The sequence below is a fragment of the Rana temporaria genome, chromosome 6 (genome assembly GCF_905171775.1).
Source record: "Rana temporaria chromosome 6, aRanTem1.1, whole genome shotgun sequence".
NCBI lineage: Eukaryota > Metazoa > Chordata > Amphibia > Anura > Ranidae > Rana > Rana temporaria.
In genome coordinates, this window is record NC_053494.1 from 131,306,770 (window position 1) to 131,321,201 (window position 14,432).

At 43.4% G+C, this 14,432-nt stretch overlaps 1 protein-coding gene across 6 annotated transcripts in view; it reads left to right on the forward strand.

Moving 5' to 3' along the window:
• Positions 1-14,432, forward strand: part of VPS8 (VPS8 subunit of CORVET complex) — a 296,490-nt gene that overhangs the window by 98,395 nt on the left and 183,663 nt on the right. For all 6 annotated transcript variants that reach the window (XM_040357376.1, XM_040357379.1, XM_040357377.1 and 3 more), the window contains 3 exons: positions 9,742-9,831; positions 9,932-9,983; positions 13,877-13,919. In XM_040357376.1, coding sequence (XP_040213310.1) covers positions 9,742-9,831; positions 9,932-9,983; positions 13,877-13,919 — 185 coding nt within the window. The remainder of the gene's footprint in view (positions 1-9,741; positions 9,832-9,931; positions 9,984-13,876; positions 13,920-14,432) is intronic.

Consider the following 14,432-nt stretch of genomic DNA (forward strand, 5'->3'; position numbering starts at 1 on the left):
CTCAGTGATTTATTGTCATCTTGCAAATTTTTTTTACCATCCAGCATTTATATATCAATGAAAAGGAGTACAATATTATTGTATTTTTAACTGATGTGTTAGGATTACAGTTTCTTTAACAAAACAATGAAAGGTAAAGAATACATTATGGATAACAAATAATAATAAGACGCTTGGTCAAAAATCCATACAGATCCATATAAAAAAAAAAACAAGATTGTAACTTCTGCCCCTTTCTCTGAGTTAAATCATATATCACTAAGGCAAATACAAATGAAGGTGAAAACTGCATCCATAGTATGTAAAACTTAGACTTGAAAATGGTATGTCCAGATAAAGAACTAAGAATAAAGGAGAAAAGAAGGGAAAAATACACAGTGAACTGATGGAATACAAGCAAGACAAGGGATAAGTGGAAGGGAAGGAAAAAAAAGAAAGCAAAGTCTCAAAACCACGGTGCCCCACCCTCGCATGAAATGATTTTTAGTCTAAGACCCCTTTTACACTGGGGCGGTTTGCAGGCGCTATTGCGCTAAAAATAGTGCCTGCAAACCGCCCTGAAATGGTGGCTGCTGTTTCTCCATTGTGAAAGCCCTCTGGCTTTCACACTGGAGCAGTGCGCTAGCAGGACGTGAAAAAAAGTCCTGCTAGCCGCATTTTTGGAGCCGAGAAGGAGCGGTGTGTTTACCGCTCCTGCCCATTAAAAGCATAGCACACCGTGGCTATACTGCTGGCAAAGTGCCTCCGCAGAGGTGCTTCATGGACACCGTTAGCGGTCGAATAGCGCCGCGAAATTAGCGGTAAAGCGCCGCTAAAAATATTGCACTTTACCGCCACTGCCGCTCCCGCCCCAGTGTGAAAGGGGCCTTAGAAGTCAATGACAGACACACATGGTTGCCAGGACCTCCACATATACAGTATGCATGTCAGCCTGTTGAGAGCAAGCTCTGAAACTGTGTGGGGGATATGTCGGTACAATCTTAGACAAATCAGCTGGGGTGTAGTACCAGCATAGAAACAGTTTGTATTAATTCTCCAGGGTGAGAATTTTTGTTGAGCTGTTGGCTATTCCGAGCCCATGGTCTGTGCAATTTTCCACAAGCCCATGGGACCAAGCTGCACCAAATACTTGAGCTGATACAAGGCATCATCATGTGTAATGGTTTAATTTAAACTCGCTTACAGTATCTCACAAAAGTAAGTACACCCCTAGTGAGCATACAGCTTGTTTAACAGTGTAAATTTGCTGTCCACTCAAAATAACGTAACACATGTCTAAACCGCTGGCAACAAAAGGGAGTAATAGTAATTAATATGCATCTCAAAAACCATTGGAATACCTTTAGTTAGACCTCATTTAGAATACTGTGTTCAGTTCTGAAGATCTCACAAAAAGATATAGATAAGATGGAACCCCTGGAATTCATAATGACTGGCGCAGACAGATTTTGTGAAAATGTCTCTCATATTGTAAAAGCGGTGAAGAATGCACCAAATTCATGTACCTGTTTAGGTATACTTGAATTTTGTCTCATGCTGCGCCACTTTTAGAATGCACAAGAGACACTTTTGCAAAGTCTGAGCCAGTTTCTCTGTACGCCAAAAGAGAGTTGGTCTTAATTGGCTCCAATTTTACATTTGGCACATTTTGCAACACAATGTAAAAGTGGCGCATTTTAGAACTATCTGAGTTTGGTGCATGAGTCGCTGTCAGAACCAAGTGTGTCGCTAATGCTTTAGTAATTTGGCACTGTACATTAACAAAAGGCCAGAAACGTGGTGCAGCAACTTTGTTGAATTCCCCCCAATGAGTCCAGACACAGGCAACAAAAATGGCAAAAGGTCTAAGGGATAAGAAAAAGAGAGTCTTAACCACTTCTGGACCGCCCGGCGCCCCACCGTCGTTTTGTGTCGCTACTTTGAAGAGGAATACAGTTGTTATGGTAGCAGCTAGCTACCATAACCCTTGTTTCCTCTTCTTCAGCGGGTGGTCCGGTTTCCGATTAAAAGTGGTCTCTGCGCCGGATGTGCCGCAAAATCACTTTTATTGGTAGCGGTGGAGGCGATCAGCTTCTTGTCCCTGTTGGGTATAGAGACGAGTGAGGGGAAAATGGCCCCCACCCATCTCCATACTATTGCGATGTCAAAACGTCACTTCCGCCTAATGCTCTTAAAGGGACCTTTTTTTTTTTTTTTTTCAAATTACATAAAAAAAAATGTTATTGCATTTTAGTGTTAATATGAGATCTGAGGTATTTTTGACCCCGGATCTCATATTTAAAGTGGTTGTATAATAAGGCTTACCTGTAGGTATAAAGAATATCTCCTAAACCTGTACGGTTTAGGAGATATTCCCCTCGCAATGCGCCGCTGATTGCAGCGGCGCATGCGCAGGGGGGAATCCACGGCGAAAGGACCGGCAGCCGCCGGACCTTGCCGAATTTAAATCTCCCGCGCGCACGCGCAGGAGTGACGTCATCGCCGCTCCAGCCAATCACAGCGCTGGAGCGGCGATACCCGGAAGACACGCCAGAGCAAGATGACATCTCGCTCGGTGTGGACCAGGTAAGTGTTCTTCACCTCGTTCCGAGGTAAGTATTTCATAATCATCCAGTATGCGGTGCATACTAGCTGATTATGCCTTTTGCTTTGCAGGTTTGAAAAAAAAATAAAAAATGTTTATGCGGTTTACAACCGCTTTAGGAGGTCCTGTCATGCTTTTTCTCTATTACAAGGGATGTTTACATTCCTTGTAATAGTAATAAAAGTGACACTTTAAAAAAAAAAAAAAAAAGAACAGTGTAAAAATAAAAAATAAAAGGAAAAATAAATAAGAAATAAAACAACAAATTCTTTAAACGCGCCCTGTCCTGCTGAGCTCATGTGCAGAAGTGAACGAATACGCGAATAGAGCCCGCATATGAAAACGGTGTTCAAACCACACATGCGAGGTATCACCACGATTCTAGACCTTCTCTGTAACTCAAAACATGTAACCTGTAGAATTTTTAAGGGTAAAAGTTTGTCGCTATTCCACGAACGGGCGAAATTTTGAATCGTGACATGTTGGGTATCAATTTACTCGGCGTAACGTTATCTTTCACGAGACTGCCATTTTATTCTCTATGGTGTTAGAAAAATCATTTATGTAATGTTTGGGGTTCTAAGTAATTTTCTAGAAATAAAAACAGTTTTTAACTTGTAAACACCAAATCTCAGAGGCTCGGTCCTTAACCACTTAAAGACCCGCGTATAGTAAATGTACGTCCTCTTTTTAAACATGGATATCTCAGTAACTGCAGCAGCTGCTGCCACAACTGAGATATCCATGTTTTCAGCGGGCGGCCGTGTAAACGATAACGGCGGTCTCCGCGGCGGATTCGCCGCGAGATCGCCGTTATCGGTGGCGGGAGAGGGCCCCCCCCTCCCGCCGCTTTTCCGCGCCCTCCGCCGCTTACCGGAGCCGTCGGTAGCGGCGGAGGAGATCCGATGCTGCCGCCTGGAGAGTGAGGACTTGAGTGAGGGCAAGATGGCCCCCACCCGTCCTCATAGCTCTGCTGGGCGGAAGTGACGTCAAAACGTCAGTCCCGCCCAGCCTCTTAAAGAGACAATTTTTTTTTTGTCATTTTTTTAAATGACAAATTTTCCTTTTTTTTTTTTTTTCTTGCATTTAAGCCTAAATATGAGATCTGAGGTCTTTTTGACCCCAGATCTCATATTTAAGGGGACCTGTCATGCTTTTTTCTATTACAAGGGATGTTTACATTCCTTGTAATAGGAATAAAAGTGATCATTTTTTTTTTTTATATATATTTTAGTGTAAAAAATAATAAAATCAATAAAAATTAATAAGAAAACAGAAATTTTTTTTTTTTAAAGCGCCCTGTCCCGACGAGCTCGCGCGCAGAAGCGAACGCATACGCAAGTAGCGCCCGCATATGAAAACGGTGTTCAAATCACACAAGTGAAGTATCGCCGCGATCGTTAGAGCGAGAGCAATAATTATAGCCCTAGAGCTACTCTGTAGCTCAAAAAATGCAACTTATAGAATTTTTTAAACGTCGCCTATCTAGATTTTTAAGGGTAAAAGTTTGACGCCATGCCACGAGCGGGCGCAATTTTAAAGCGTGACATGTTGGGTATCATTTTACTCGGCGTAACATTATCTTTCACAATATATAAAAAAATTGGGCCAAATTTATTGTTGTCTTATTTTTTAATTCAAAAAAGTGAATTTTTTCCAAAAAAAGTGCGCTTGTAAGACCGCTGCGCAAATACGGTGTGACAAAAAGTATTGCGATGACCGCCATTTTATTCTCTAGGGTGTTAGAAAAAAAAATATATATAATGTTTGGGGGTTTTAAGTAATTTTCTAGCAGAAAAAAATGTTTTAGTCTTGCAAACACCAAATCTGAAAAACACCTAAGGTCTTTAAGTGGTTAACCACTTTAGCCCCGGACCGTTATGCAGCTTAACCACTTAAAACCCGGACCGATATGTAGGTAAAGGACCTGGCCCCTTTTTGCGATTCAGCATTGCGTCTCTTTAACTGACAATTGCGCGGTCATGCGACGTGGCTCCCAAACAACAAAATTGGCATCCTTTTTTTCCCCACAAATAAAGTCTTCTTTTGGTAGTATTTGATCACATCTGCGCTTTTTATTTTTTGCGCTATAAACAAAAATAGAGCGAAAATTTTGAAAAAAAATCAATATTTTTTACTTTTTGCTCTAATTAATATTCCCCAAAAATATAAAAAAAAAAATTTCCCTCAGTTTAGCCCAATTCGTATTCTTCTACATATTTTTGGTAAAAAAAATCGCAATAAGCGTTTATTGATTGGTTTGCGAGTTATAGGGGTTGATTTACTAAAGGGAAATCCACTCTACACTACAAGTGCACTTGGAAGTGCAGTCGCTGTAGATCTGAGGAGAAGCTCTGAAATGAGGGGAAGCTCTGCTGATTTTATCATCCAATCATGTTCAAGCTAAAAAGCTGTTTTTTTTTTTTCCTTGCATGTCCCCCTCGGATCTACAGCGACTGCACTTCCAAGTGCAGTTGTAGTGCAAAGTGGATTTGCCTTTCGTAAATAACCCCCATAGTGTCTACCAAATAGGGGATAGTTTTATTGCATTTTTATTAATAATTTTTTTTTCTAGTAATGGCAGCGATCAGTGATTTTTATCGTGACTGCGACATTATAGCAGACACATCGGACACTTTTGACACTATTTTGGGACCATTGTCAATTTTACAGCGAACAGTGCTATAAAAATGCACTGTTTACTGTAAAAATTACACTGGCAGTGAATGGGGTTAACCAGCAGGTGGCGGTGTTAGGGGTTAAGTGTGCCCTAATGTGTAATTCTTACTGTGGGGGGGGGGGGGGGCGTGGCTTAGCGTGTGACGTCACTGATCGTTGTTCCCTATGACAGGGAACAGACAATCAGTGACAGTCTGACTAGGAAGCATGGGGAGAGGCTTTTTTTACACTTACCTCTCCTTGTTCTTCCTCTTTGTGACCCGATCGCGGGACACCGGCGGCGATCAGGTCCGCTGTTCCCGCAGGGACAGTCTTGGAGCAGAGGACCGGCTGGGATCTTAAAGGGGACATACATGTACACCCTTGTGCCCAGCCGTGCCATTTTGTTGAGGTATATCATTGTGCGGTGGTCCTCAAGTGGTTAAGGAGCTTAATATGTACCGCCTGGAGTAAAGAAGGGAAAGAGGAGGCATGATTAAAGCCTTTCAATACTTCTATACTAGGGGATGAATAAGGTTCAGAAGGGATGTTTTTTCCATATAAAGCCAAGATGAAGAATACGAGGACATGAGCTCAAACTAGCAGGTGGAAAGATGAAAACGAATCTTAAAGCGGAGTTCCGGCCACAATTTTAAATATAAAAACTTTTTAAATATGAAAACCCCTGTAATACACAAGCTTAATGTATTCTACTACAGTTAGTCTGTAAATTAAGGTCCGTTTTGTTAGGTTGTTACAGCATTTAGACACTTTATAAAACAGAAATTGACTGGGGCCATCTTAAGTGTGGGCATCATGAAGCCAGACTGTATGACTTCCTGGATTTCAGCCTCGCACATGCTCAGTGCTGTACAAGCAATGTAATGGTTTCAGATCAGGTTTCAATAGCAACTGGAGTGTCAGAGGAAATGACAGGGGTGGGTGACGGGGAGGATGGAGATGACAGGGGTGGGTGACGGGGAGGATGGAGATGACAGATGGAGATGACAGGGGTGGGTGGCGGGGAGGATGGAGATGACAGGGGTGGGTGGCGGGGAGGATGGAGATGACAGGGGTGGGTGACGGGGAGGATGGAGATGACAGATGGAGATGACAGGGAGGATGGAGATGACAGGGGTGGGTGACGGGGAGGATGGAGATGACAGGGGTGGGTGACAGGGAGGATGGAGATGACAGGGGTGGGTGACGGGGAGGATGGAGATGACAGGGGTGGGTGACGGGGAGGATGGAGATGACAGGGGTGGGTGACGGGGAGGATGGAGATGACAGATGGAGATGACAGGGAGGATGGAGATGACAGGGGTGGGTGACGGGGAGGATGGAGATGACAGGGGTGGGTAACGGGGAGGATGGAGATGACAGATGGAGATGACAGGGAGGATGGAGATGACAGGGGTGGGTGACGGGGAGGATGGAGATGACAGGGGTGGGTGACGGGGAGGATGGAGATGACAGATGGAGATGACAGGGGTGGGTGACGGGGAGGATGGAGATGACAGGGGTGGGTGACGGGGAGGATGGAGATGACAGGGGTGGGTGACGGGGAGGATGGAGATGACAGGGGTGGGTGACAGGGAGGATGGAGATGACAGGGGTGGGTGACGGGGAGGATGGAGATGACAGGGGTGGGTGACGGGGAGGATGGAGATGACAGGGGTGGGTGACGGGGAGGATGGAGATGACAGGGGTGGGTGATGGGGAGGATGGAGATGACAGGGGTGGGTGATGGGGAGGATGGAGATGACAGGGGTGGGTGACGGGGAGGATGGAGATGACAGGGGTGGGTGACGGGGAGGATGGAGATGACAGGGGTGGATGACGGGGAGGATGGAGATGACAGGGGTGGATGACAGGGAGGATGGAGATGACAGATGGAGATGACAGGGGTGGATGACAGGGAGGATGGAGGTGACAGGGGTGGGGCTGTATATTGGCGTATCTCTAGCAGGCAGCACACACATGGTTCGATCTCTGCTAACACTGATGACAGGCTGGACACACCCCCCCGGCTGCTGTCATCTTCATCCCAGCCAGCCGGCATTGAGGAGCCCACACTGCCGCACGGTCCCCCCCCCCCCTCCTGATACCCCGCCCACATTCGTCCAGCAGCCAGATTATTGCTGGGATCCTGAGAGTGACAGGGGGTGGGACCGCATCTTTCAAAGACAACCGCAATGCTTACCTTGGCGGTGGGCGGGGCTGTTAAACATCTCTCCGCCTCCGCCCGCCCTCCAGCCCGCCCCCTCCAGCCCGCTCGCTCGAGCTGAAACAGCGGCGATCCTTCAGCCCTGCCTCCTGGGATTGATCACAAACATGTCCCAGGAGGTATAGCAGCGCTGCGCCGCGGCGGGAGAAAGAAACTCACGGCGATAACAAAGTGAGTTTTTAAAATAAAATAAAAACACATGCCAAATATGTTTAAGGGGGCAGTATGCTATACAAAGCTTTAAAGTAAAAAAAGAGGGTGGAACTCCGCTTTAAGCCCTGTACACACGGCTGGGAATCCCATCAGGAAAAAAACTTTGGTTTTCCCGACGGGATTCCTGGCAAGCTTGCTGTGCATACAGACGCCCATTCAAAAGAACCGCCGTTCTTTTGAATGGCAAGAACGCAGTGACGTCATCGACTACGACAAGCCTGCGCTCGTTACATTTAATGCCGTAGCCGCAATCTTGCTACACCCCACAGTAAACTTGTATGCTACCGCACATGCGTCAAACTCTTATCGAGCACGTGCGGGTTTAGCATGGAACAGGTAAGCATACAGACAACCGTTTTTTTTCCGGCAGGAAACACTCTACCGGGAATCCCAACGGGAAAATAGAGAGCAGGTTCTCTTTTTTTCCCGGGCAGTTTTCCGGTCGGGAAAACTGCTAGGGAGCATACACACGGCCGGGATTCCCAGCCAAATGCTCTCCTGCCAGTTTTCCTGCCGGGAAAACCGGTCATGTGTACGAGACTTTAGAAAGTTTTCTTTTACAGAAAGAGAAGTTTATGCTTGGAATAAACTTCCAGCAGAGGTAATGAGTAAGCAAATTCAAATTTGAACAGAGGCGATGAACCACTTGGTCTTTTTTCTGCCGTCACTTTTCTACGTTTCTATCTTTCTGTTACCTCCACTGGAAAGAAACAGGGCCTAGAGGGAAGAGTAGATACTGTGTTAATGACAGAGAGGAAGGTAGGGCGAGACCAGGCAACCCAGATATTTTAGTCACAAACCTTCAAAGTTTTGCATGTTCCAGTTTCAATGAACTAGTCTAATACTGCCCCCTGTAGTATGGCCCAGGGACCAACTAACTTAACATTATTCAGCTGTAACTTGGAAACCCACTGGAAGCCATTGGCTTTTGTGCTCAAGCTGCTTCACACCAAGAAGAGCTGTTGTGCAGCACCTAGAGACTAAAAAAAATATTGATTGTCAGGGTCCCATAAATGGATACATTGGCCCAAGAACCTGGAGCACTTTAATTCTGCAAATACTAAATTGAACTAGAAATTTGTCTGCTCCTAATCTCGGCTTTAGGCTTCCAAATATGGTGGCCTTACTGACTAATATCTAAGCATGGGGGAGGACATGTCAAAGTACCAACTTCTTGTTAAAGTATGCATTTGCATCCAGTAATAGAAGGTATTGTGCAAGCATCTGAATGCTTCAGCTTTTTACCTACAAGATATATTGTCATATATTGGCTTTCTTTAAGTGCCTACACTTGGTACTGTGCTGTTTATTGGTCTGCTTTTTTTTATCAATCATTGTGTATGTTTTTTCACACTAAATATATCTGTTTATTTATGGGTGTTTTTTTTCTTCTATTTGTTGTGGCCAATTTCATTTGTTTTTAGGATGGATAATTTTATCTCTTAAATCGGGCATATTTTTTTATGTTCTTGCTCCTCTGTGCAAGGTTGTGCAAGGAATATTGCACAGAATGGTTCCTTACCTCCTCTTCTGGGGTCCCCCCCAGCACTGTCCACTCTTCTTCTTCTCTGAGTACCCCCATAGCAAGCATCTTCTTATGGGGGCACTTGTGCTGGTGCGCTCCTGAGCCCAGACTGTGCATGTCCATTGACACACACAGCACAGTTTAGCCCTGCCCCCAATTCCCCCTCACAGTGTTTGATAGCAGCCAATGACTCCCGCTACTGCCTTTGTGTCCTGTGACTAAAGGAAGAGAGAGCAGCTTTGATGCAGACAGGAACAGTGCTGCATTAAAAGAGAAGCCACATCATTATTGAAGGGGGGTGATCGTGGAAGTTTTTTTTTATCTTAATGCAAAGAATGCATTAAGGTTAAAAAAAAAACGTATACCTTTAGAACCACATTAATTTGGGTTGATTATGGAAATGTCTTTAAATGTTATATAGTGAAAAGGCAAACTTGCCACCTGTTCCTGAAATCAACACTGCTTCGTAATATATATATATATTTTTTTATTTTCTTCATGGAAGTCCTCTCCTTTTTGATCTTTATTTTGTAGATTGTCCAAATGTGCTGGGAACACAGACTATACGACGCAATGATTTTTGTGTACAATAGTGGGACAAATGATTTTATAAGCCCAATGGAGGTAAGATTTTCATTGTTAATGGTATTTAATAGTATTTTTTTTTTTTTTTTTGTCTTATTCTAGTAATAACGTATGTACTATGTGTTTGTTACTCTTGTAGAAATTGTTCAAGTCCATTTCTGCACCAATCGGCTCTGGGAAATCTTTGACAGGTACGGTAGGGACAATATACTAGTGTATAAGATGCAGTATTTAGGTAATTCTCAGAATATTCCTGCACGTTCTTAGCTTTCTTTTCTAGAAAAAGTGAAATTTTTACATCGGTTTTATTACACCGACTGTTAAGTGGTAAGCTATGCCTTTATTATACCTACTTAATTACTCAGAGTTGTAATAAAAAAATAAAAATTAGACAGGTCCAGCATTTCTGAATCTTGGGACGTACCCTAGACAACGGCGCGCAGGCGCACTGAGTGTGCCGTTACTAACGGCGATCATGCTGTTGGTGGTGGCACCAGGGCACATGTGCATGAGTGACGTCATCGTGGCTCCGGGCAGTGACAGCGCTGGAACCACGATATGTGGAAGTGACTCCTGGAGAGGTGGCGCCGGGTGTTTTAAAAAAAAAAAAAAAAAAGAGTGTTTACTTCCTTTTTAACATATTTTGTGCATAATATTTACCTGTTAAAGTCTTCCTTGTGTAGACATCCAAAGGCACTGATACTGTTGGGTGCCACCATCTTGAATGTGATGTCAGCCGCTCCAGCTTACTGACGGCTTTCACTCAAGTGACACTATGGTATCCCACTTCTCATCGCCCTGGGAAACTACATAAAAGGTTATGTAAGGAGGGGAGGGGCAGATACTTGGATAGCACAGACAGTAATTATACACTCCCAGAAAAGAAGAGCGTTATGATGTGCAAGAGAAATGGCTCAGTGCTAACCCAACAAATCTATTAGCAAAACATTTTCCTGTTAATTACATTATTATTATTAGAATGGGTTTCGCTTGTTTTTTTTTTTTTTTTATGTATATGTTTTCTTGAAAAACATATTACTTTAATAAAAACTATGTTTAAAAAAAATAAATAAAAAATTAACATTTCCTCCCACATCACAAACCTTTGTTAAAAAAACAAAAAATAAAAAAATCTAAGCAGCGCTGAATAATTTCAATATAAATCCTTAAATATGAAAATCAAATGTAAATCATGTACAAATTTAAACCATGCTTTTCAACAACTCATAGAAATCATAAACAATGAAAATAAATATGATAATCCTCCAAATTATTGTCATGTGCATATATAAATCATGTTTCTACAAAACGCATTCGTGAAAAAAGTCCAATCCACCATTCAATCAAAAGTGCAAAAAAATAAAAACAAAAATCTCCTGGTGCGAACAAAAGTCCTCAATCCCAATATTGAGTGCTACTTTGTCCGCGGCCTTTCCCGTGATCACAGCCGGCCGCCCCCACTCCTGCACTATCTGGGTAGGGTACCAAGGCTAGGGGGGACACAGGAGGGACGGATTATAGGCGTCTTACCGCACCGGCCCTGCGGAGCTCTAAGCCAGGATTTTAGGCCAGTCCCCGGCTTCGGCCTAGTCTGCGATGTCCGGTCTGTGGCCTTTCCCGGGATCACATCCGGCCGCCCCCACTACTGCAGGGTCCCGAGGCTAGGGGGACACAGGAGGGATTAATTAGTGTGGTCTGCACCCTATAAATGATGAATTACAGCACCGGTCCTTGACACACCCCAAGAAGAGCATTTTCTAAAAAAAAATATATAAAGCTGAAGACCGCAGATATACATGTAAAACTTATGTAGGGAGATTTGTTTCATCCCTGTGTATCATCTGAGGCTGTTCACTTTACTGGGCATATGTGAAGGTTTACATCCACTTTAAAGATTTCTACATCTGCCAATTGATAGGCACATTTCTTAAAAATAATTCCTGGAATGGTATGAGGCCCTGCAGCTTTCCTCTCAGTAACGCTTAGCCTAAATGCACACCCTGAACAGGGATCTTAAGAGGCACATCCCTGGGTAGAATAGACGATTTATTAATCACAGCATTATTCGATGACCAAACGGGCGTAGAACATGTTTAAGTCATCTAGTAGGGGGGGCCTCGCCTCCTCTCACATCAGCTTGTCTTTTTTTTTTAAATAACCTGTGGTGGACTGGAAAGTCTTCCACATGGTTCTAGCACAATTGCATTCAAGTCCCTTCTCTAACCTCAGTTTTTATAGTTACTTTTAGCCTCCGTAATACCTACTCTTAACCTCCCCCTTGACACACTATTTGCCTCCTTATCACCTCACTTAAAGGAACACTAAAGGCAGACATATTTGTTTTTAAAAATAACAAACATGTTATACTTACCTCCACTGTGCAGCTCGTTTTGCACAGAGTGGCCCCGAATCCTGTCTTCTGGGGTCCCTCGGCGGCTGTCTTGGCTCCTCCTCGCAAAAGCTTTCCACGTTCATGCGAGCTCCCTCGCCGCCGACTGTATCACTCGGCCCCGGCGCGCCACGTCATTCGCAGTGATTGACAGCAGCGCCAGCCAATCAACGGCCAGGCTGGGAACCGAACAAGATGACAAGCACGCGCCCAGGACTTTCGAACGGTGAGGTAAGTAAAACGGGGGCTCGGGGGGGGGGGGGGGCGGTGCTGTCAGATGTTTTTACCTTAATGTATAGGGTGCATTAAGGTAAAAAAACGTTTACCTTTACAACCCCTTTAAAGGTGATCGTTCTTTCCATAACCAAATCTCTTACCTCCTTATCCACCAAGGGTTTCTGATTTCTGAACTTCTTTATCGTCTTGTCCCAGTGGTCTCCAAATTGCGGTTCAGGAGTCAGATAAGGCCTTTTGCTTGTCTTTATCCAGCCCATGAGACATTATTTCTGCTACTGACACCAACAATATGGCACTATTCCTTCCATCAACACCGACAATATCGCATAATTCCTTCCACTGGCACTAATAATGGGGCACTATTTGTCCCCCTAATACCAAAGATGGGGCATTGTTTACTCCCACTGGGCACATTCCAGCCACTTTATTGTCTGAAGAACAGTAAACTGACCCTTTGTTTAGAAATCTTGGAGACCCTTGGTCTTGACAATTGCTTCATATTCCACACACTTGCTAACATACTAATACCACAGAACAATACTCCTCTACATTTAGCTGATTGCCTGTGGTAACATCATCCCTAAACACCTACCCATCGGTTCGCTCAAAGCAATCCTGCAGTCCACCTCCTGACTGTTCTTAGTACTGGTTTCTCCTTCCTAATAACCTCTGAGTATGCAGGTACTATATATGATCTGATAGTCCCATTTGGGGGCAAAAGTTGGCCTTGCACCCTTCAGACACATTAGTGAAAATGCAGTTCAAGGTACTGTCCTCCCTCGCAGGGATATTGACATGCCATTCAAACTTTGGCAGCACTTATCTCAAATCTGCTTCATTAAAGTCCCCTGCCACTTTATATACTCCATCAGGGTGCTTTGCCATCTAAGCACTCGGACTCCTAGATCAACTGCATGGCAGCTTTACCATCCGGTGGAATATACATTGCATAAATAATAAGTGACGTAAATTGAAAGCACTGATTGTCTTCCTCTGTTTCATTTTACTTGGTTTGTGGTGCTGAAAGCCCCTTGCTGACACCTACATCACAGGATGTGAGAACATGCAGACTCTGTGTGAAAAAAATTACCTCATGCATTAGAACAAGAATTTGTATTTATTTTTTTCACATATGCAAACAAATTGTGATAAACAGTGTGTATATTACCTAACCATATTTATTTCAGGGTACAACCCTGTTATGAAGACATGATCAGTTTTTGATGTCTCAACTGTCATGTTGAATAGTTTTAATTTTTATTGGGTGTATGACCCTTCCCACTCACCCGATCTAAGATTGTGAAGAAAAATGTGTTCCAATGGTATTGGGCAAGCTTTTAATACAATAAGTATCATAAAGGCGAGTGGAGGGTTTGAGACGCAGTTCTGGTCATTTTTACAGTGTACTTTTTTGATTACCTAGTTGTCATACAATAATTTTCTAAATTTGTTTTTTAGATGAGCAAGTTGTGATGGGAAACAAGCTTCTTGTTTATATTAGGTAAGTACTGTTCTTTAAAAAGACCCTGTCACCAGAGCCTTTATTTCAACAGATATCTTCCCATAAGATTATATGTGCATGTGGCATATTTTATGCACGTTATGTTTCTGTAAAAAATCCTCCTTGTGTTCAAAAGACATGAGACTCCTACTGAGCACTGCCATCTTGAATGTGATATCAGCTGTCACTTAAGTGACACATTATAGGTTTCTCTTTTGCTCTTCCCCAGCAGGTACATAAAATGTTTTCTCTGCATTTAGCTGCATATCCTTGTCGCAGAATCAACCCAACCATTTGATCATACTTTTCAGATTTGAGTTTTTGTCTCTGTAGGAGTCGGTGGTGAACAACAAAATTATCCTTTTTAGTGATTTCAAAATATAAATACAAGTAAATAATTTCATGAGAATAAATACAGTAGTATTATTTGGCTCCTGTGTACACCAGCTTTTGTTGCATCAGAAATACTTCTCTCCCCGTACATGTTAATGGGAATGCAAGAGCAGCAACTCC